This window comes from Schistocerca serialis, chromosome 7 (assembly GCF_023864345.2).
Source record: "Schistocerca serialis cubense isolate TAMUIC-IGC-003099 chromosome 7, iqSchSeri2.2, whole genome shotgun sequence".
NCBI lineage: Eukaryota > Metazoa > Arthropoda > Insecta > Orthoptera > Acrididae > Schistocerca > Schistocerca serialis.
Window position 1 is genome coordinate 58,483,357 of NC_064644.1, and position 24,830 is coordinate 58,508,186.

Genomic DNA, 24,830 nt, shown 5'->3' on the forward strand with positions numbered 1-24,830 from the left:
GTCTCGTTCGTCTGTCTCACTACTTCTACCGCCTCTCACTGTCACTGTCACTGTCTCTCTGTTGGTCTCTCTTTCTGCTCACGCCTCGTTCATTTCTTCCGACTGCCTGCTGTCTCTGCTCACTGTCACTCTCTCACTGTCACTCTCTCACTCTTCCTCGTTGTCATTATCATAGAAACAGTATCATTGCCTCTCTACAACTTCAACACTGTCCCTCGTTTTTGTTTCCCACTGACATTTTCTCCTCTACTCTTTTCCTAGAACTGTTCTGTCACTGTCAACTATGTTCCACTGCCACTGTGTCCCTCTATTTCCTTCTCACTTTCAGTGTCTCCTTCGCTCCTGATATATCACAATCACTGTCTAACTTTTTTTATTCCCACTGCCACTGTTTCCTTCTGTCTCAGCTTAATAACGCTCCAGTATGTTTGCATGCCAAAAATTTTTCAGGAAAGTTTTATAGATGTTGAGGAAGGTAGAATGAGCCAGCTGGTCCCCCACTTCTGAGGCGGAGTCTTTTAAATAGTAGCATACTTGCCTTTCCTGTGTTCCTGCAGGAGCATTTGCCGCTATTACCTTCTTTTGCCTGCCACAGCACAGCATGTCCCTCATATGAAAGAAACTTTTCAGGTCAGCAAAATTTTGATACTTTATTTATGTGAAGTTGAAGTAACGCAAAACCAACTTTACACCTCAGACTGGATTTTACATGCACAGAAATACTGCATGTGTTTCAGTACTGTAAAATTGAGCTGCCACAACCCTTTTAATGATAACGGAGATACATCACAACATATTTATCCCTGCCGAGTGCTTAGGTACGTATTTTACGTGCACAAGTAGGGTAACTTTGAACCTCTATATCACGGAAACGGATGAAATTATAAAGAAACATTTCAAGGATATTCGTGATTAGAATCTGAGGAATATATTATAAAAATATCAGCCTTTTACTGTGCATAATTGTCTTGGAATCCGCGACTCTGTTTGATACGAAAAAGTGGCAAAAAATATCCTTGTTTGCGTTTTTCTGTAGGGACCATCCACGAACTCATGGTGCCTCCATTAGCCCCTTAAAGCTCACCGTGGACTACATTGAATTAAAAGAAGCAATCGGTTTGCTCAATTGTCAAATCAGGAGGAAGTTTGTGAGATCCATGCTTTGACCGTATACTGTAGGATGGTACCACTAACAAGATCCTTCTGTTGGGTGTACAAATGGCGTCTAGCCCAAGAGTTATCCAAAACACTCGACCTTACCTTTCTGTCACCGGTACACACAGAGCTATGAATCCTGGAAGAACGCCGTTTTCTGCACTGCGTTTTGGAATATATTAGGTGCGGCACGCTGTCGCATGCGTACTGTTTCATTCCTCGGTCGAACTATCTTGGGTGACAAGATACCGTCAGAGCTGAAGCACTAATAAGTAAGAGACTTAAGCTGAGTAAACAGTGGTTGATCCCATAATGCATAGATCATTTCTGTCTTAGCAGGGTGGTACTTGTTTCGCCGGTGACGTCAACGCTCCCGTGTACGCACATATATTTAGGTTTCAGTTACGTTACAAACTGGTCTAGCGTGGAAATGATTTTAGCCAGCTCATTGATTTGTGTGTCACTCATAAGAGCTTGCAGGGCTCCCTTAGGCCCCTAAGTGAGGCAATAAATATGTTCACCAGAGTATAAGGTAAAATAGAAATCAAATCGATAACTGGCGGTGACTGTATGTGTGATTTACACGTTTTGCCCACAAGAACTGTACTGTTCTGCCTGGAGTAAGTCTACGACTGCTCCGCCAATTTAGCTGCACACTTTGAAGCACATGTTATCTTTTCCGCAGTAGAAATGTGTCTGCAGGAAGCCTGGGACATGTGCTCTTTCTGACAATGCACCAGCCTTGTTGCGCAGTGGTTTTAGCCTGGATACGACTGGTGTGACTTACCACCTGAAGTGCGTATGTATTTTACGTGCTGGTGATACCTTAGTCATATTTGGATTTGAAACTGTTATGTGCACAATTTTATTCTGTTGTCTGAAACAAAACGTTCACGCATTCTACTATAGAGTTGTAGTATTCATTTGTTAGAAGAATTTTGTGAAAATTCGGTCCCCCCACAAAGAAGACCACATGCAAGATTTTTCTACAACCTCTTTTGGAATACTGCTCCAACATTTTGGATTAGTCTGACTGAAGATAACGAACCTGATAGTAACTTTACTGTGCGAAATTGTATTACAGGGGAACTCAAAGTAAATATAACCTGTTTCAGAAAATGTGTTGTATTCGAGTGACACTGTTGCACTGAACTGTAGCTTCAGGTTAAAGCGATTTCCTTTTAACTGTAGTGCATTTGTCTCAGAAATCGTAAGTACAAGACGGGGTATGTATCAGCACGGAAGCAGAGTTTCTCTGTAGACTGGAAAGCAGAAACGAACATTTGGCTTTAACTTCAGTATACTAGTGGAAAAGCTGTTAACGAAAATGAATGGATTAACCTGACCCCATTCAATTAAAAATAATAGTCTGCACTTATTGGCTTTTACTACCACATTTACATTCGAAAAACAACATTTAAAACTACAGCCAAAGTCCTGCACAAATGAAACACAATGCAACTAGCATATCTTATTTTATAATAATATTAGATGCACAATTCTAGCTTATTTCTCATACGATGTAGTGAAGGAAATGAATCTCGCAATACAGAAAAAAATTCTGTTTATAGAATGGATGTCCATGTTACATATCATGGTCACAAATTTCATTCTACAGCTGAAAAATTTCCTTTCCCCTTGTGCAACATTACACTGTGCGCACACTTTTTGCCAAGTCCAGCGATGACAACATCTCACGGTTTCGTACTACGAAAAATCATCTGACTTGTCCTTGCACATCCTCTGGCCATTCATCAGACTGTCGTATGTTTAACAGACGACGTAATGGACGTTTACGAGAATTCTTTTTCCTTAGAGGGAGGGCGAAACCGCGGAAAAGGGAAAGGAATGGGTGATGGTGGTGAAGCTCTCTACATTTAATGACGTGGGGAATGATAAACTAAGTACTGCAGAAAACAACTAAACAACAACAATTGCTGCAGTTTAGCTACTGTCCTCAGGCTACGTATTTAGAAATCAGAAAAACATACAATAAGAAGATGCTTTCAAAGTTGTTTTGTTCAGGACAGTTGATGAAAACGTAATGTACAAGTGAAACATCACAGTAATGTAAGAAAGTGGTATTAACCACAGTGTATATGTTCAAAAATGAAATTATAGAAGTTTCCCGAAAGTAACATGTCGTTATAATAAAAAGATATAAGTTTGTGATTTCTTAAAACACATGAGCTGTGTTGCAGACGTACTAAGAACGTAGTAAATAATTTTCAACACCATTATATTGCTCAATCTTTATATAAATGACTGACATATGATAAACTTTCCTTTTAAAGAACTCTTGTTGATGTTTCGACTGGGAAATATCATCAATAAATGAATAAAAATTAAATTTTAAGTATGCCTGTAATTGTTGCAACTTGCATGTTGTGGAAATAGTAGTTAATAGTCATGTTCATTTCGCATTGAGTCTCCTTTCATTCCGTTCTTTGCCGCTTATAGCACGACATTATGAATTACTCTGTTACCATAATGACATGAAGTATAAACTTTCCCTCCGTATTATATACCAGCCTGGAAACTTAAACGATCTGACATTTAATGAAAACAATACAAATACTAATTTAAAAGATTAGAGTGGTAAAGTGGGCTGACTCACACACAAATTGGACCATATTCTGTGCATTTATTCTTAAGGAAAGCTCTTAACAATACTCACAAGTCACAATTATTTTACTACCACATAAATTAACGCACTACCTCAATGAGAGTAATCTGCATAATTTACGTAACGTAAGGAAATACCGTTTTCCTTTAAAATTTCTCACTCTTTTGCTATGAATAAATAAAGTTCAAGATAACCCAGTACTATACACCACTGTCTGCACCAGAGAACAGAACTCAGTCTGATCAAAGCAGGAATTTCACTGCTATATTAATGAATAAATAAAGTTCAAGATAAGCCAGTACTATAAACCACTGTCTGCACCAGAGAACAAAACTCAGTCTGATCAAAGCAGGAATTTCACTGCTATATTAATGCCTCTCCCACTTACTAAAAAGGTAACTCATTAAATTGGATCTTAATACTTGTTCATCAAATACACCATTAATATAATCTTAATCTTTCTTGAATCAGCGGAACACTTTTGATGAAGACTTTATCAAAGACCTAAATAAATATCACAGAATAACAAGGAATATCTGTGTGACGAACCAGTCAAACATGATCCATTGAACACATTCGTCACACAATACGAAGTAGAGGCATCTGTCAAATAAATACCACAGGCAACTACCAAGAAAATTGCAACATGAAATTAATTCGGTGCTCACACTGATCTTGCATACTGTAGTCGGTGTTAAAGTGGCGATGCAGTACTTTCACGCTTAGGACCCAACACAAATACAGCTGGACCTGGCTTCTGTGTGCAAGGTATAGAGGCATTCACAGGTCTCCCCCAAATTAAGAGCACATACACGACACAGCGCCTTACTTCTCACAGCATCAAACACTCCACGTCAGCTACTTTGCTTCAATGAACAGCAGTTATCCGTCCCACACACTCTGCTTTGCTCCCAGCGTACACCCACTGTGGCAACAAGAGTTGGCCAGCAATGCCACGGCCTCTGCTGTTAGTATCTATCGCCGTTCCTCCTCTCCATTTTTCTCTCTACTCTCTGAAAAGCCTCTGGTGTGCCGGCGTCCAGAAGCTGACCATTTCCGCCAAATGGCGTGGAACTGGGTTTTCAACAGCCGATCGGCCTTATGGGGAATTCGAAATGTGCGAGTAACTGGAACAATTACATGCTCATCAGAGTTCATACGACTAACTGAGAAACCCTAGTAGGCTGCGACACATGTAATCACGTGGGGGATTTCTATGTAGTGTGGGTTTCTGGCCAAACTGGGCTCAGTAGCAATGGCGTTTATCACTGCAGCATTAAAGACTAAGATTTTATAATGAATTTATTTGTTCCCATTTCAAACAGGGCACAACACCAATGTCCGCCGGTCAGTGTGAGAATAAATAAAACATTTTTGGTAAATCTGTTTCATACCATGCCAAACAACAGTGGACAGCAGCAAAAGCTGCTCGCCAATGTATCAATGAAGCTTAAATTTTTTAATAAATTCATTCGATGGATTGCCAAACAGGGAACAGCAAGAATGGCCACTCGCCACTGCATCATTAAAGAACAATAAATATGTTTCATGCCGAGCCAAACAGTACCCAAAATCAATGGCCACTCGTCAGTACATTATTAAAGAATAAAATTTTATTTGCAGCGAACAGCAGCAACAAACGCTCTCCAGTGCATCACTAAATAATGGCATTTCATAATAAATTTATTTGTGCCATGCCAAACAGGACACAGTACTGATCAATGTGCCATTAAAGAATAATATTTTATTATGAATTTATCTGTTGCCATGCCAACTGTGACAGAGCAACAACGTCCCCTCGTCACTAAATCATTAAATAATAACATTTTGTAACAAATTTATTTGATGTCATGCCAAATAGGGAACCACAGAAACAACCTTTTGTCATTGCATCTCTAACGAATAAAATGTAATAGTAAATTTATTACACAAATCTCTAACTGAATCTAATGAAGTAAACACAAGCGCTTAGAAGCTGCAACATCACTTTAGTCATTCAGTGACTAGTTTTTATGGCATTCACGTTGTCTGATAGACACAAACAGTCACACTTGATTACTACAGCCATTGTCATGATATAATATTTAGCATTAGACATTGTAATCTTTTGTAAATAGACGTGTATGATTAACATGGTCTACTAATTATATGATGCCCAAACACTTCAAAGTAAATGTGTTCATTATTTAAAAAATCGAAACTAATTTTCATTCTCCAGTATAAACAAGAGAATGTACACTGATTGACATCAAGCGTCAATTGTCCTAGGAGGGGAAAGGACATCTGATGGTAATACATAAACCACAAATCTAAATATAAATTAGACTGATGACTCTTTTTCTAGAAAATCTCTTTCACTGTTCTTGTGTTACCTTTAAGAAATATCGCTGTGCTAAGTATGTTATGCTGTGAGTTCACCTGGCAGATTTCACTAAGATTTATTTTGACACAAAGAATTTATGGTACTTTTACATGTGACTATTGTTCACATTTGATTATATTTCAGGGATACTAATAAAATGTTGTACACAGTAAAATTTCATATGTAAGTATGTGTTTAGTTTTCCTTAATAACATATATTATCGAAATGTTTCGCCAGTAATTCTTCTGTTTGATGGATTGTTTTTTAAACATTACATATTAAGAAGCCTCCTTATTTTCAGGGGAAGAAGTGTCCAACAATGCACAGGGACATGCATTATATAGGTATGTAACCAATCTAATTAAATCTAGTCTGCATGACACAATAGTTTTTTTTTTACAAACTGAAAGGATTATCAAGAGTTTAGTTCTATTAATAACACATGAGCCAGTGTAATCCTCTTCAAAATAGTATAGAAACTACTTTGCACAAAAATTTTACCAAGAACGCACTGTCCTTCAGTAACAGTTCCATACTGCACTCACACTCAATTTTTAACACAAAGTATTGATAAAAAAGTGTAAACAAGTTATATCAAATAGCTTGCATTAGTCGCATATGAGCACAACAGTATAGCTACCAACTATGTGGCACACTTCTTTTAGATTGGGGTTTCTGTCCAGCTTTGTGTTTCTTTTTATTTCATAAGCCTGTGATATTATCATCATTATGATGTGATAAGCCACGTCCATTTTTAATTATGTCATCAAGATGACAGATGGCAGGTAATTTAAAATTCGAAGATGCTGAAAGGCAGAAAAAAATATACAAGATAGCTTTGAAGATAATTACAAATGAAACATCCTGTCATAGCACTCAGAAATGTAAGATGACATATGTGGGAATATTTTTAAATTTTTCGTCCAATAGCAGCACTTTAAAAAATGCAGGAATGGTGGTAAATTTATAAGTGAGAGAGCCAAGATGGTAGTGCCCAGAAATTTTTTGTAGTAACCAAAGCAAAACGTTAAATGACAGTGCAGTATTATTTTTCCAATATCCACCATGTTCAGAAATAACCAATTTTACTGCACTACTTCTACAAGCTTCTTCTTCACCTGAGCGTCATATTCTAAGTTATTCGATTATTTATCAAAAATCTTCTAAGCCAACACAAGTGCTCACACACACACACACACACACACACACACACACACACACACACACACATATGCACAGTATTAATATCAAATATTGCAGTCTCATCATTTCTTTAACGCTTTGCTCTTTTTACAAGTTAATATTTATGTTAAACACTGTGGCGTTTGCCAGTAAATTTCATCTCATATTGGCTCTACTGGTAAATTTAATTTCTCTTTGTTTCATAGTAAACTAACGTTTATGTTAAAAACCATATTGTTTCATCATCAGCAATTTTCATCTCTCTCTGTTCATGTCAGATAAAGTACCACCACATCTGTAGATTTCAGCTCTATCTTTCTAATATTTGCCAGAGGGAACAGGAAGGTAGAAACTCGAACAAACAATGCTCTCAGTGTAAAATTTATAATAAAAAAGGTTACATTCCAAAGAAAGTTAGATGCACATTTCCGCATTTACATATTCTCTAGCGTCAGCAACGAGTATTGAAAGTTCCAATTGCACACATTTTGGAATACTCAAAGTTTCAGTTGTACTCATTTTTTTTACACATTTAAAGTTTTTACATTTTTTCACAATATAGAACTACACCAGGTATAAAAATTATACCATTCAATAAATCACATTTTCACATATAAACTAAAAGAAGGGTTAACTGTGAATTGCAGCACAAATCGATCAGAATTTTATGGTATCACACAAACTGGAAACATATAAATGTAATACACATTCTATTCAATCTTCAACAATTTTTAGAACAAACTATACAAAGCAGTAGGTTGTTACAGCCTGAATTAACAACTGGGTTATGTCCACCAACCTACCAAGCTATGGTAGCTGTACCTGACTTGATAAAATAGCAATTAAGCTAAATTCCACGTTATTCACCAGCTGATTATAAAACGAAAAAACATCTAAAATATAGCAAACAATTGCTTGCTGTACTGGCATGGAATCACTTCAATATAATAAATATACTCAAAGCTAAAGTACACTTCAAAATCACTCAAGTGTTAAGGGCGTCTAAAGCACTCGTTCTGACTATATTGTTTCGACATTCACTTCTGAAAAAGTGTTTAGATTTCAACCAAACCGTTAAAGTTTATGTGAGAATCAAACACTCTTGCAAATTAGACAGAGTCACGACAATCTTCTTTTAGAGAATGTACATTGATATTTCGTATAGTTCCACTGGGTGATACCTTAAAACAGGAATTCCCATTTGTATGTAACTGGTTTCCTACTAGGCACAAATGAAAGAAACTGTTAGTTCGTCTCACTATTTATGAAATCAAATGTGTTTATGTTGTTCACTCTCCCACAACATACTATGCACACATTGCTGCTGCTGAAAATTCATCATGACTGACAGGTAAGAATCTTAATGGTACATATACGTTGCATTCATTTAGATCAGTCAGCCATGCAACTTCGTATTTGGAGTTGAAACATCTTGCTCTTGAGATTGGGTGTTATTTCTCGTCCTCCAACGATGAAGGCATTTCAGTGCGTATTGTGGTTCAAAATAACACAGATGCTTCAAGACCTGTAACATGGAAGCAGAAGAAATCCTGTTTTCTTGATCTGGACTCATTGTGCTTTTTGGTATCCAACATCAGACACTGTTGTATTACGGTTTGAAGTGGAAAATAATGTAATCTGTCAACAATAATGCCAACAAGTGGCTGTAAAACGTTGTATAAATATTGTAGTTAATAATTGTTTACATGCTGGGTCCCTGTGTTACTTGTGGATTATAGTAATACATTTTAAAATTAATGCACATTAAATTACTCACCTACTTTACTTATGATAATGTTTTCCTAGCTAATTGACCGGTGGAACTATTTGTTGCTATGAATATTATTAACAGCATGTTTGGTTTTCATTTTTCAACATAATTTCTGTAATGTTGTCATACTTATTCCTTATTTATTGGCGACCTTCCTCAGTGAAGAAACAGCTATTACGTTTTTGTCTTTTCACTGTATATTTATTTTGGTGTTGTGCCTCTATTTTCTTTTTGTGATTTCTCATGTTACTTCACAAGGAAAATTCTTAACTGAAACTGTACATAACACTAGTTTGGTTGTTAGCCTATAAGAAATTAACTTTGAACCATTTATATGGTAATATTGCGAGATCAATATTTATAAAACGACCAATGATGTCCAAGTTTGTCAGTCTACCGTAACTTTCCTAATAAGTCAATGAGTCCTTGGTCTTTTGCGGTCCTCCAGGTACATAACGACCGCTACTCTGAATTTTGCAACGATAAGGTTTCTTTGAAGGTGGAGGGGAGGCGGGGTGGGAGTAGGCTGCTTGTAGAAAGTGCAACACTGATTGGAAAAAGTCCCTGATGACAGCAAGTTATCAGTAAGTGAAAGATGTAAGATCGTTAAAAGTAATACATGATAGACTTACGTTTTTTTTTGTGTGCATGTCAGAAGAAAAGCAATTAATGACTACAGTGGTTGTAACGGCTGAGCATCAATAATTTAACGAGAATGACTGACCCTCCCTTTTCTGATATATTTTTTGTGCTCTGTCAGCTATTCAGTACTTTCACAATCTCAGAACATCTCATATTTCGCCATTTTGACAAGGCAAGACAAGTCGGGACTTGCTTTGTCAGAGAAATATTACGTTTACAACGATATGCCAGTCCACTACCTGTCACAAAAAGTAGTATCATTCTCTATTACCTATGAGCAAAACCTGGTGTGGAGGCGTTGTAATTTTGTGTTACACTTTTAATAGCAGCAGTCACTTTTTTTTCTAACAGGAATCATAAACTGCTATGGGAAACTGGATAGAATGCTTCTCGAATCATATCCTCCCACAGTACTCTTCGTAAGTTCCTGATGTCTCAATATATGAAGCATGCTCCCTGGTGCCGTTATCTCCTTGCAAAAACCAGTTCTTGCTAGATTCCCCATTTCTGAATGGAGTATCCAAATACATTTATTGAACTGCGACTCCCATTAGTTGTCTATACTAATAAGCAATCCTCCGTTTTCACTCTTCAGGATCCATTTCACTAACGAAGATCTACATTTTCCACCCAATAAACAGAAGATTCCATCTGTCTTTAAACTGGACGTTTCCCAGAAATTTCGTATGTCAGAGTTGTTCTTGGACCTATCAGCAATTTACTAGCACTCACTATGGGCGTTCCATTTCTAACAGCTTCAATAGCTTCAAGCAATTGATTTTCTCTTTTCTTATATAAAATGCATTTTAACCACAAGCTGTTTATTTGTCACATTAGTTATCTACTGGTTTCAGTTATTAACCATCATCCACGATGTAGGACACAAAGGATTAGTAGTTGTGCCCTGCATCCTGGATGATGGTTAAAAACAGCAACAAGTAGTAGATGACTAATGGTGCAAATAAAAAGCTAATGGTTAAAATGCTTTTTATAAAGTACTTTACAGCTTTTGAACCTCAACCAATGGAAATTTAATTTGATTTTCTTTGTTTCTTATAATTTTTTTTCTGTTCATTCTCCATACAGGCTACAGTTCGAAAACTGAAACAAAATAAAATGCTAAACAGGCCAGGCGGCGATAATCGGCAGTTCCCAACTGTGTTCACAACTCAGTAGTACGTGCCAAAACCTGGCATCAAGTGTTAGAGCTGGATCCTAAATAGTATTCTAACACCAGATGGATGTCAGCCATTGGACTTGAAAAGTGTAATGAACCACCAGAAGCTGACTGTGTGTTATGCGGACCATGTTAGCCACTTGGGGTGTCAGCTGCTGGGAGTGTCAGCTACTAGGGCTGTCAGCTACTAGGGCTCTCAGTTATTAGGGATGTCAGAAGCTGACAGTGTCAGCTAATGGTATTTTCAGCTACTGGCGATCTGGACAATTGATATGGATCTGAAATAGTATTCTGTCTCCAGGAAGTGACATGTGTATGTGCTATGGGTGTGAGTTACCCAGAGAGTCAACTATTGTTGGGTGACAGCTGCTGTGTGTGTGTCAGCTATTGCCTGCATGAGCTACTGAGCAGTGTCATATACTAGGGACTGGCAGCAACTGGGGGTATCAGCTACTGGAGAGTTCAGCTATTGGAGGTGTCAGCAGTTGGATGTTAAATAGTATGTGCAGTAGATTTCAGCTAAAAGATCTTAAATAATATTCAAACATCAGAGGATGACAATGGATATAAGCTGTGTGTGCCAACTATTCGATTTTAAGACTACAAGATAACATTAATTTATTGTGAGATGAAAAATAAGTTGGGACATACAGTGCTATATTTTTGGATGGGGTAGGGTTGCTCAAGCTGTAATTGAAGAAGCTACAAAATCATATGTACATAACAGATACAGTACCGTCTGTTAGAAATATCTATTGAACGATATTAGAGTAATGTTCATGCCACGAACACTGGGCTAGTATTTCTACATCATCTTTCTATACCGTTGTTTGTATGCGTTTTGTGTTTTATCTGAACTGTAAGATTGCTTGTATTTGTTTCCTGATTACAGGAATGAGGAAATTCGAAATGTGTCCAAGGAGGAAAAACTATTTTTCACACATAAGTAGTACAAAGATATAATTATTGTTATCAGAATACTAAGAGGAGCCGTTCGTGCCGACATGTATTGAGACAAAGGCTTAGTAGTGTAACACTAGTGTATGTGATTATGATGCCACATATTTGCAAAACAGATGCTGTCTATATAAATTTAATTTATGCACTCTTAGAGCAAGTTTTAAAATGTAGTTAATAATTGTGTATGACAAAGCGAGTCAGTTCCTCAAAATTACACTGAACTCCAAGCCACATAACTTATTTAAAACTAGCTGTGACAGGTAACTCTTTACTAGTAGCTATGATGTGGACAATGATTACTGCAAATGATACTTTATTTTTCCCTATGAATGAACATTGAATCAGAAAGTAAGAAAACAGTAAAATTCACTACTGAAAAAAATTTCAAAAAGACATAAAATTCAAAAATTGCTGCATGTCTGATCTAAATTCATTTTCGAGGATCCATTCTCTTTGACGTAGTAGGAACCAGTTTACTGACACAGAATCTTGGCAGTACGACAAAAAAAGCAGTAACTCTTTTCTTGTCCTTTCACAAAATTTATTTATTTACATTCAGGGTGAACTGCATTTCAGTATAGTTTCCTGCCCTTGCTACTTTCCTACAGATAGCAGCTGCAGAACATCAGGATAGTCTTCCTAATTTCGTTGTTTGCAGACACCATTTTTTGTTAAATGTGATCACATCTTACACAGGGGGTATCATAATTAATAACGAAAAAACTGACATGACTGAAAGTAAAAACACTTCCACCAACATGGGTCTATAAATAAGCAATTTGGGAGATGACTGTGAATGTGTAGTTAAGAGCCAACACAGACTTAAGACTGCACAAGCAGTAACACAGTCTTCAAAAATAACCAAAAGACCTGAATTTTGTGTCATGTTCAAAAGTATCTAAACGACAAGTATTCTGGGCAAATTGGGGCAATGTTCAAAACTATCCAGACAATAAGTTGAATGTATTAATAAAGCTCTGTGTTTTACCATACTCAACAATTATAAGAATAATATAGTTGTAGGCTAATTACATAACTGATATTTCATGATGTAATGCTTGATTTTTGTAGAAACCATTTTTTTTACGTGGCTGGTGCTTTTTCTCAATGCATTTGACTCAGCTCATCATCATATGACACCTACTGATTCCTTTGCGCAAATGGGCACTGGTAAGTCTGAACTTGCTGACAAATTGTCAGTGGCTGTTGTAACAAGCCAAGATTGTTCCTGGCCTCTCTGAGGAAAGGAACACTGGATAAATGAAAACATAGACAATAATGCATGTCAGCTACTGGAAGCAAACTACTAACGCAGTTGGTGCCTTGCTTGTATGTGTGCCAGCAATAGATTTTAGATACTCACATACATACCCTACTTCAGCTTCAAAATGTTGGTATTAAGGATGTTAGTGCCAATAGCCTTGTTTCTTTTTGTTTTTTAATAGGGCTTTCAGAGACTCTTATTCCTGGTTTTTTAGATAAAAACATAACCATCATAAAGACATATATTAAAGCAACAACAGCTTAATTGATGTTGTTGCTGCTTATGTGATAAAAATGTAAAAAATTATAATGATAATTGCTATTTCTGACAAAAATCCAGTAAGAGCATTAGTTATTAACATAAACAGCGGAAATGAATTTATATTACCTGTTCTGAAGCCATAAGTATCTCTTAATGCATTTAATCCTTCCAGCCAACTACTGTTACAATAGAACTTGCGTTGAAAAATTCTGATATTTTCACAAAAGTTGCTTTGCCATGATATTTTAATGTTATGGACAAGAAGACAATAGAAGCTTTCGAAATGTGGTGCTATAGAAGAATGCTGAAGATTATATGGGAGATCATGTAACTAATGAAGAGGTACTGAATAGAATTGGTGAGAAGAGGAGTTTGTGGCACAACTTGAGGAGAAGAAGGGATTAGTTGGTAGTACATGTTCTGAGGCATCAAGGGATCACCAATTTAGTACTGGAGGGTAGCGTGAAGGGTAAAAATAGTAGAGAGAGACCAAGAGATGAATACACTAAGCAGATTCAGAAGGATGTAGGCTGCAGTAGGTACTCGGAGATGAAGAAGTTTACACAGGATAGAGTATCATGGAGAGCTGCATCAAACCAGTCTCAGGACTGAAGACCACAACAACAACGGAACGAATTATCCATGTGGATGTCAAAATGCTATAGCTGGTGGAGTATGGATTCAATAGTGCTCATGGAAATGAGTAAGGTGCTGAAGCTTCCAATGCCACTTATTTCTTGTTAAAGTGGATTAAATCCAAAACATATATGTAAATTGCTTTTTGAAATTTGCAAGAAATTTTGAGAATAATCTCATAATTTGAGTACAGTTGACTACTATTTGTTTCCAAAACAATTATCACCTTATTTTTTGTGATATTTCAGCTTTTAAAGGCTGTCTGTTGTCTTTTAGACTGACGAGTTTATCTGTCAAAATAAAAAATATGAACATTAGTACATGAAAGTGAGTTGTCAGATGGATGGTTAGTTTCATATTACACTGAATTCTACAAACTACAAAAGAAATATTTTGATGAAAATAAGAGAACAACATTAATTATTATAAGTTCATTTATGTTTGCATAGTAAAAATCGCTAGATAACACAGGTTCCTTTACATTATAGTGACAATGTGCTAGGGGATTAACTTCATCTCCTAGTACACTACATTAAGCATCTACTGTTGGTTATATTACCATGCTCAGACTCTCTGATGTCGCTACACTATTTGTATGTCTTTGACAGCACAACAACTCTCGTTTCTTAATTATACAAATGTGCATTACTACTGTTCAGGATGCTGTTTGACAGGAGTGTCTTGTAGTTTCTACTGTGTGCCCACAGAAGTTGTCAATGTTTTGAACCGTAAGACGAAGTTAACATCCAAGCAATCACTAACTATAGATTGTGGTTGACTTCCATATCTGTTTTATAAATGAGTTTTTTTTTATCATTTTAGACATGATAATAACATCGTTTATTTTGATAACTCTTGTCGACATGTGCACTTTAAGCTATAAGTTATATCGACAGAAGTTCACATGTGTGTTTTGCAAATTATAGAACCAGTTTTTATGTATCTAGATGAATTTAACGTATGCTATTAATGCGTGGTACAAAGATCGAATTAGTCTCGTCTACCAACTCAGCGTTTATTATAGTAGAACCGATAAGCAAGCCACATGTATTTTAATAAGGTAAGAAAGATAATTTAAATGTGGAAATATTTAATCTGAGGTTCCAACGGGTTGCATAGTGTAGGACAACAATCAAAGTTTGGTTGTAAACAAGTGTAACCTAGAAGTTCATGACACAAACGTTGTGTGTGTGTGTGAGTTAGTGTGTGTGTGTGTGTGTGTGTGTGTGTGTGTATGTGTGTGTGTGTGTGTGTGTGTGTGTGTGTGTGTGTGTGTATACATATGATAATTTGGTATATAAGCGAATACCTTAGAATATGCTGTTCAATTAAGTTGAATAATGAGCTAGTGAAAATACTGAAATTAAACTAGATAGTTTTTAACTTGATGTTCTTTTACATAATGTACTGCTTCGTCATTGACTTCTTAATTACAATGAAAATTTCCCATGAATGACATATTCCATTTTTTACAGTGAGACTGGCTCTTTCATTTAAAAATTTCCCACCAACACCATCCCCTATTTGCTAGATTGCTGTGACTGGCTGAAAATTTTGATAGTTTTGCGATCAGCATGAAATTAGCTGCTTCATTATTAACTACTTGCCAACGACATGTAGCATATTTTTCTATTTCCTGCCATATGCCACTTTTTACTTTTAAATTTCCAACAATGCACCATATTGATGACATCAGCAGTGTGGCTTGTGATGTCATGATGGTGGCATCAGAGTTAACAAGAGATGGCTTGTGATATCACATAGGTAAAAAAAGTGGGCTGGAAGTCCTAATGTAAACAAAGTGCATCAAATAGTTGGTAGCCCAAATACGGTGCACTAAATTACCCATACCATCGCTGTTCAAGAACGTTATAGTTGCACAAGGTGTGCGGAATTGCTGTTAAACTGTGGTTATGGTAATCCTTTCCCTTGTATGGTTTATATGCAACTGGTGAATTGCGGAAGATTTTTTTACTTTTCGTAAACACAAATGTTCACCATTATAGTTGAAAAAGCGATTGAAAAGTAATTCCACTTTTTGTGTGTATCTGTTTCTGGAATATTTTTTAGCACCATGCACCACCTACGTTGTTTCTCTAGCTCCTGATTCACTCTATTGTTGTCTGATGCTCCCTCATCCTTGATATCTGGTCAGTTGAAGCAGCAGCCACCACGATAGCAATTAATATGAGGACACGGGTGACTGGGTGCGCTAGTTCGATGATTGTGCGCCATAGGTTGGCTTGATTATTGTGTAAAACACTAAACGTGGAACTCTAGGTCAAGGCACGTAATTTTTTGCATTAAATTTACAGAGTGTCAATCTCACTGTAAATGTGATTTTCAGTGGAAAATGTCGCTTCCAAATCTCTGTCTTACCATTATATAAGCTATATGAAACCTACGGGCCTCTCAAGGTCTCTTCCTTTTATATGACATTCTGTCACTGCTCTTAAACCAAGTGTCTTCAATGATCCTACGAGCTGGGAAAGGCAATGCCGAACGGTGAGAGAAATATAGAGGAGAGAAGGAAACGAACATGAAGACTATATTATAGAGAGGGTAGCAGCAGATTAAAATGAGATGGGAGATGTGATAATGTGTAAAAAAGTTTCGAAGAACCAAAGTGGAAGCAAGGCGCCTAGAACTGATGAACTTGCGCAATATTATTTAGCTCCTAGGGAACACGTAGCGTTAAAAAATGATTCTACTTAAAATACAAGATTTTTGAGACAAGCGATATATCCTCAGACTGTAAGAAGTACGTCTGAAGTCTAAATCCAAAGGTGGCAGGTGTTGACAAATAGGAATTTTACCAAAACGTCAGTTTAATAAGTCGTAGTTGTAAAATACTAACAGGAAATATTTAGAGGAAAATGGGAAGAATGGTAGAAGCTGTCAGAGAAGATAAGATTATAAGTATAGGAACACGCCAAGAAATACTGACCCAACAACTTTTCTTACAAGATAGAGTGCAGAACGGCTACCAAAGGTTACAGCGGTTGTAGATTCTAGTAAGGATTCCGACAAATTTACTGCAGTACGTCCTTTATTCTGAAAACGGTGGGTTTGGTTTGGGACGGTGATTCGGACTCGCCTCCGCGAGCCAGGTTATCCACATGGAGGACGGGTCGGAGACGCCGCGGTAGCAGCCCGCTCAGGTGAGAGGCGGCACCGGCGCCGCCCCTAAACCGTGACACTCCGCGCCTCGATGTGCCGCAGTGTCCACTGACGCGAGAGCGCTTGTAAACACCGTAGACGATACACTTACCAGTCCATCTCGTTACGTGAATGAAGCTTAAGATTTTCTCTTTAGTCATCAGTCTTCTGACTGATTTGATGCGGCGCTCGCAACCTACGTCCTCAATTATTTACAGGATATTGTCCACTCTCCGTCTTCCTCTACAGTTTCTACCATCTACAGCTCCCTCTAGTACCATGGAAGTCAATCCCTGATGTATTCCTGTACCTTCTTCTTGTCAGTGTTTTCCGTATGTTCCTCTCCTCGACGATTCTGTGCAGAACCCCCACATTACCTGTCCATCTAATTTTTAACACGCACCTGTCGCACCATATCTCACATGATTCGGTTCACGTCCGTTCACGTGTTCCCACAGTCCATGTTTTACGATCATACATACGACAAAATGCTTTGTTTCACACGTACCTTCTCAGAAATTTATTCCTCAAATTCAAGTCTATGTTAAACACTAGTTGATTTTTCTTGGTCACGGATGCCCTTTCTGCCAGTTCTAGTCTGCTTCTTATATCCTCCTTGCTCCATCCGTCATTGGTTATTTTGTTGCCTTGGTAGCATAATTCCTTAATTTCATCAACTTCGTGATCATCAATCCTGATGTGAAGCTTCTCACTGTTTCCAGTACTTTTGTCTTTCTTTTATTTACCCTCAGTCCATATTCTATACAGATCAGACTGTTCAATCTAATATGCAGATCCTGTAACTTACCTCACATTCTCCATCAGCAAATCTTATCATTGCCATCCTTTCACTTTGTATTTTGATTCCACTCTCGAACCTTTCTTTTATTTTCGTCATTGCTTCTTCGATGTATAGATTGAACGTAGGGGCGAAAGACTCGATCCCTATCTTACATCCTTTTTAATCCGAGCACTTCGTTCTTGATCTTAAACTGTTATTATACCCTCTTGGCTCCTGTACATTATATGTATTACCCGTCTCTCCCTATAGCTTAGCCGGCCGCGGTGGCAGTGCGGTTCTAGCCGCTACAGTCCGGAACCGCGGGACTGCTACGGTCGCAGGTTCGAATCCTGCCTCGGGTATGGATGTGTGTGATGTCCTTAGGTTAGTTAGGTTCAAGTAGTTCTAAGTTCTAGGGGACTGATGACCTCAGATGTTAAGTCCCTTAGTGCTCAGAGCCATTTGAACCATTTTTTCCCTATAGCTTACTCCTATTTTCCTGAGAATTTCGAGCATCTCGCACCATTTGACATTACTGAACTCTTTTTCCAATGGAAAAATCTTAAGAACGTGCCTTGATATTGTTTAGTCTTGCTTCCATTATCAACCGCAACCTCAGAATTGCCTCTCTAGTGCTTTTATCTTTCATAAAGCCAAACTGGTCGTCATCTAACGTAACCTCAACTTTATTTTAACTTATTCTGTATATTATTTTTGTCATAAACTTGTATGCATGAGCTGTTAAGCTCACCAAAGTCGTGCATTCCACACACGAACATCAATAGTCGTTTTATTGCCAATTCATCCAACGATTTTAGAAATTCGGATGGCATGATACTACTCCTTTTATCTTATTTAATCCTGTGTCTTCTACGACTTATCTTAGAAGATAGATTAAGAAAAAGCAAACCTACGTTTCTGTCACTTGTAGACTTGGAGAAAGCTTTTGGCAAAGTTGTCTGGAATACTCTCTTTCAAATTCTGAAGGTGGCAGGAATGAAATAAAGGGAGTGAAAGGCTATTTACAGTTTCTACAGTAACCAGATGGCAGTTACAAGAGTTGAGGGGCACGAAAGGGAAGCAGTGGTTGAGAAGGGTGTGAGTCAGGGTTGCAGTCTATTCCCGATGTTATTCAATCTGTATATTGAGCAATGAGTAAAGGAAAGAAAAGAAAAATTCGGAGTAGGAATTAAAATCCAGGGAGAAGAAACAAAATTTTTTATTCTGTCAGAGACAGAAAAGGACTAGGAAGAGTAGTTGAACGGAAAGGACAGCGTCTTGAAAGGACGGTATAAGATGAACATCAACAAGTGTAAAACGAGGATAATCAAATTAGTCGAATTAAATCAAGTGATGTTGAGGGAATTAGATTAGAAAATGAGTCACTTTAAGTAGAATATGCGTTTTCCTATCCGGGGATTAAATTACTGATGGTGACCGAAATAGATACAATATAAAATGTGGACTGGCTACGGCAAGGAAAGCGTTTCTGAAGAAGAGAAATTTGTTGACATTGAGTAAACATTCAGGTGTAATGCAGTCTTTTCTGAAAGTATTCGTATTGAGTGTAGCCATGTATGGAAGTGAAACATGGGCGGTAAATAGTTTAGACAAGAAGAGAATAGAAGATTTCGAAATGTGGTGCTACAGAACAATGCTGAAGATTAGATGGGTACATCACGTAACTGATGTGGAGGTACTGAATGGAATAGGGGAGAAGAGGAATTTATGGCACAGCTTCGCTAGAAGAAGGAATCTGTTGATAGGACACGTTCTGAGGCATCAAGGGATCACGAATGTAGTGCTGGATGGAAACATTAAGGTAAAACTCGCAGAGGGAGACCAAGAGATGAATATACTAAGCAGATTCAGACGGATGTAGGTGGCACTAGGTGCTGGGAGATGAAGAAATTTGCACAGGATAGAGTAGCATGGAGTGATGCATCAAGCCAGTCTATGGACTGAAGGCCACAACAACAACAACAACAACAACAACAGCCGTTCGTTTCGTTAACTCCGTCGTCGTCGATCCGTTTTTTTTTTTTTCACTGGTGTGTGCGTTCTCTCCAGTGCGAGTGATCGTAAACTATGCTCTGTTCTACCTGTGCAGCGTAGGATGAAACAGCAGGTATAAAACACAGGCAGTAAAAAATATTTACAGATTGTTCAGTAACCAGACTGCGGTTATGGAGTAAACAGACATGGAAGGGAAGCAGTGGTTGGAAAGATAATGACACGAAGTTGTTGCGTACCATTACTTTCTTCAATGTGGACACTGAACAAACAGTAAAGGAAACAAAAAAGTAACTTGAAGATAATAGAAGTTCACGAAACGTTAAGATCGGTCTATGAAATTTTAATTCTCTCACAGATGTAAGAGAACAACGAGGAGCCATTGAACGCAGTGCATAGTGCTTCAAAAAGAATTAATAAGCTGCACATCAAGATAAGCAAAGTTAACAGCGTGGGTGACCTAAATCAAATTACGAAATGAGACCCTAAACGTAGTGGATTAATTTTATTTGCGCAGCTAAATAAGTGACTGAAGTAGAGAGGTTAGATCCTGCAAACCGCTAATGAGAAGAAAATCTCTCTGGAAGTAAGAAAGGAAATAAACATATAAAATAAATATACACATAGACAATTTTTCTAAAGGTATTTTTATGGAATGGAGTCTTCAAAGGAAGTGAAACTTGAACAGTACTCAGTACAAACATGGAGAGAATAGAGCCGTTTCATATTTTACGCAACAGGGGAATGCTGAATATTACATGAGTAGGTTGGATAACTAAGAAAGAGGTAGTGAAATGAAATGGGGAGAAAGAAATTATGTCACAAATCAATTGAAAGTAGTGAACGCTCGGTAGAACACATCTTGACGCGTCAAGTGGTAATCAATTTGGTAGTAGTACTATAAGTAGTAATAGTAGCAGTAGTAGTTTTACTTATCTGTAGATCTTTTTTTGTGAGGACTTGCGACAAGTCTTTGTATAAAAATTCAAGAACAACAAAAATAAAGCAATTCTCACAGACACACATTTGCTACATTACAGACAACGCTGGGATGGTGGAAATCGTGTGTGTGCATGAGTGGGGGTTGTGGGGGGGGGGGGGGGCGGAGTGGTTGAGGGAAGCTGGGGAGGAGGAGGAGGGGTGGTATAATCGAGTGAAGTGGGTGGTATGCGATAAAAGTTTAGTGAAGAAAGAAGCATTCTGTCTCATCCCATACTAATTTCACTTCCTACCCTGAAACTGCACTGGAGTATAATTTAATTTTCAATATGAAAAGTAGGAGGTGGAATCCTTTGATTCATAGTCTCAGAAATGTGCGTTCTGAAGTAATTAGTTTCTATTAGAAAACAACATTTCGACAACTCTTCAAAATAAAATGCCGTTCTCTCGTCTTTGTCAATTTATATTTTCCTTAGAGGACTTGTGTAAAAATATACTGAAATTTAAATGAAACTCGCTTGCTTTGTTTCAATTCAACGGGCACGTATAACCGAAAACTATTCGGTTCTTTCCTGTCCTCTGTCTGTTCGCTCATATTTACTTTTAATTTTGGACGGAATAAAATATCAACTCTTTTTCCTCTACTAACTAATTCCGTCCACTGGCATTTCACGAAATGAAAAATGTCCCCTGCAATGTCGCAGCGGTTTCACCTTCAAGCAGTATTCGACTTTGATTTCACGTGCCAGCATTTCACATACAAAACATTCAGTTTTTTTACCTGTTTAATGCCTTTTTGTTGTGTAGAACGATTACGCATAACTTTTTTCTGTACAGAGGAAAATACAGTGGTATACAGTAGTTAACAGCGCGTAGTGGTGGCACGATAAATCGTCTCGAAAATGTTCAATAGTCAAGGGTAGTTACATCGTTTATCTGTAGACGAACTTTTTACTGAAAGTTGAGCTATCATTTCTTACATAGCTACCATAATATTTCGAATATCTCAGGCACTCTTTCAGCGCAAATGTGGACTCGGAAACTCATAAAGACCTTTTCATTCGCTAGTTGTCGTCATTTTTACAATGGCCTATAAAATTCAATAAAGAATTGTAAGCCTTCACGAGGAAAGAAGGTTTGCTTTCAACTTCCTATCAACGACGAGGTCGTTAGAGACGCAGCACAAAATAGGATCGAGGAGGTACAGTAAAGGAAGCCGGTTGTGTAGTCTCCAAGGGAACTATTCCTGAATATCCTTAAACAATCAAGAAAAAAGGCAAGCAAAACCATTATCTGGGGAGGGATCTAAGCCACTGTTCACCGAAGTGCAAGTTTGAAGCTTGAACTACTGCGTAACCTTACTTGATAAGTATTTACGTTCTCAAAACAAAGTGAAATGAAGTGCTCCATGCTTTGATGCCGATAAGTTTTATTAAATTAATCAGTTTCTTGTTTAAAATAAATATAGGAACTTCACAAGTGAAATTATTCCCACGACTAACCCGATACTACAGGAGTCAATTAGTTTCAATCAGTACCGATGAGCAAAGCCGGAATCGTCGTAGATACCGACACACACACACACACACACACACACACACACACAGTCAGAGTTGTAAAATCGAAGTTGAGGTCGAGAAAGCGAAATCTGAGCGGAATTTGCGAACTAGTATACTGAGGCTTCAACAACAAGATACTGATTATTGATACTGTACCACGGGGTAGCATTTATTTACTAAAGAAAACGGTAACCGCACGAGACGTGTTTGCCGGGAATGTTGGAGTCTCGACTACTAAAAGCGGAAATATTGGCTGGGAGGGGGCGGGGTGGGGGGGTAAGGGGGAGGGTGGGATGGACTACTCGGTTAGCAGAGTAGCTTTAAGGAGCGCACACGGAGTAGTTTTAATTCAGACGAAATAACATTTACCAGACGATATGCAGATGGCGAAATCAGATCGCGTTCAGAGTAAACAATTTTGACTGTCAAAACTTTATCAGTAAACTGTCGGAGTGTTCGTACGTTGCCAAGTTTATTGCCCTTCAAGAATGTTCTCGGGGCTTAAATTTTACTTGGGACCGACAGCTCGCTGAAACCTGAAGTAGATAGCTCTGAGATACAATCTAAAAAAAAAAAAAAATTCAGAAAACAGCATGATTTACTCAAGAGAAAGAGCTCCACAAACTGAGAGTTCATCAAAACATTACTCCACCTCTGATCCTTTTGCAAAGTTATTCGGCTTGGCACTGACTGACACAGTTGCTGGAGATCCTCTTCAGGCTAGGGACCCTCCAATCAGATGGGTATTTTGACAATCTAACGCGCCAGTTAGACTGAATGTGGCAAGCTGTCCCTCAGAAAGATATCTAACAACTCCATGAAGCAACACCAAGCCGAATAACTGCTTTCATAAGGGCTGGAGGTGAACCAACTTGTCAGTGACGTGCTCAATGTATGAAGCTCTTTCTCTTCAATAAACAATTCAGTTTTTCAATTAGACGCAATTGGAGAGAAAGTGTCCAGTGCAATTGACAAGAATTTTGTCTCTATTGAGGTCGAAATTGCGTGTGACAGTGAGATTATGTAGTCACATATAGCAGACCTAGATGCAATCAAATTAATTGTTGGATTTTTTTACCGCCCACCCAATTCCACTGTGACAGTTTTAGAGTAATCAAAAGAAAGTCTGTGGTCAGTAGGTGACTTTAATCTACCGTTTATAGACTGATATGTATATGGATTTAATGCAGAGGAGTACAGGGAGACAATCTTGTGAAATACTTTTGAACATAAAAGCTGTCTTGAGCAGCTAGCTATACAGTCCATACGCAGTGTAAATACTTGAGGCCTTGTAGCTACAAAAAGGCCAGAACTTACGGTCTGCGTCAGCACAGAGACGGAAATTAGTGATCATCACGTCACCACAGCGCCAGTGGTTACTGAAGTAAATAAATCAGCCGAGATGTCTAGGAGAACGTTTCTGCCAGAAACAGCACTTAAGCAGTTGTTAGCATCTCACCTAGACAGGGAATTGACTTTATTTTGTTCCAGTAAGTCATCATCATCATCATCATCATTTAAGACTGATTATGCCTTTCAGCGTTCAGTCTGGAGCATAGCCCCCCTTGTACAGTTCCTCCATGATCCCCTATTCAGTGCTAACATTGGTGCCTCTTCTGATGTTAAACCTATTACTTCAAAATCATTCTTAACCGAATCCAGGTACCTTCTCCTCGGTCTGCCCCGACTCCTCCTACCCTCTACTGCTGAATCCATGAGTCTCTTGGGTAACCTTGCTTCGCCCATGCGTGTAACATGACCCTACCATCTAAGCCTGTTCGCCCTGACTGCTACATCTATAGAGTTCATTCCCAGCTTTTATTTGATTTCCTCACTGTGGACACCCTCCTGCCATTGTTCCCATCTACTAGTACCTGCAATCAGCCTAGCTACTTTCATATCCGTAACCTCAACCTTGTTGATAAGGTAACCTGAGTACACCCAGCTTTCGCTCCCATACAACAAAGTTGATCGAAAGATTGAACGGTGCACAGATAACTTAGTCTTGGTACTGACTTCCTTCTTGTAGAAGAGAGTAGATGGTAGCTGAGCGCTCACTGCATTAGCTTTGCTACACCTCGCTTCCAGTTCTTTCACTATGTTGCCATCCTGTGAGAATATGCATCCTAAGTACTTGATACCGTCCATCTGTTCTAACTTTGTTCCTCCTATTTGGCACTCAATCCGTTTATATTTCTTTCCCACTGACATTACTTTCGTTTTGGAGATGCTAATCTTCATACCATAGTCCTTACATTTCTGATGTAGCTCTGAAATATTACTTTGCAAACTTTCAATCGAATCTGCCATCACAACTAAGTCATCCGCATATGCAAGACAGC

The 24,830-nt window shown here is 38.0% G+C and overlaps 1 protein-coding gene across 2 annotated transcripts in view; it reads left to right on the forward strand.

Annotated features, from left to right (window-relative positions):
• Positions 1-24,830, forward strand: part of LOC126412735 (carbonic anhydrase-related protein 10-like) — a 962,152-nt gene that overhangs the window by 922,329 nt on the left and 14,993 nt on the right. For both annotated transcript variants that reach the window (XM_050082466.1, XM_050082467.1), the window contains one exon: positions 6,446-6,488. In XM_050082466.1, the coding sequence (XP_049938423.1) occupies positions 6,446-6,488 (43 nt within the window). The remainder of the gene's footprint in view (positions 1-6,445; positions 6,489-24,830) is intronic.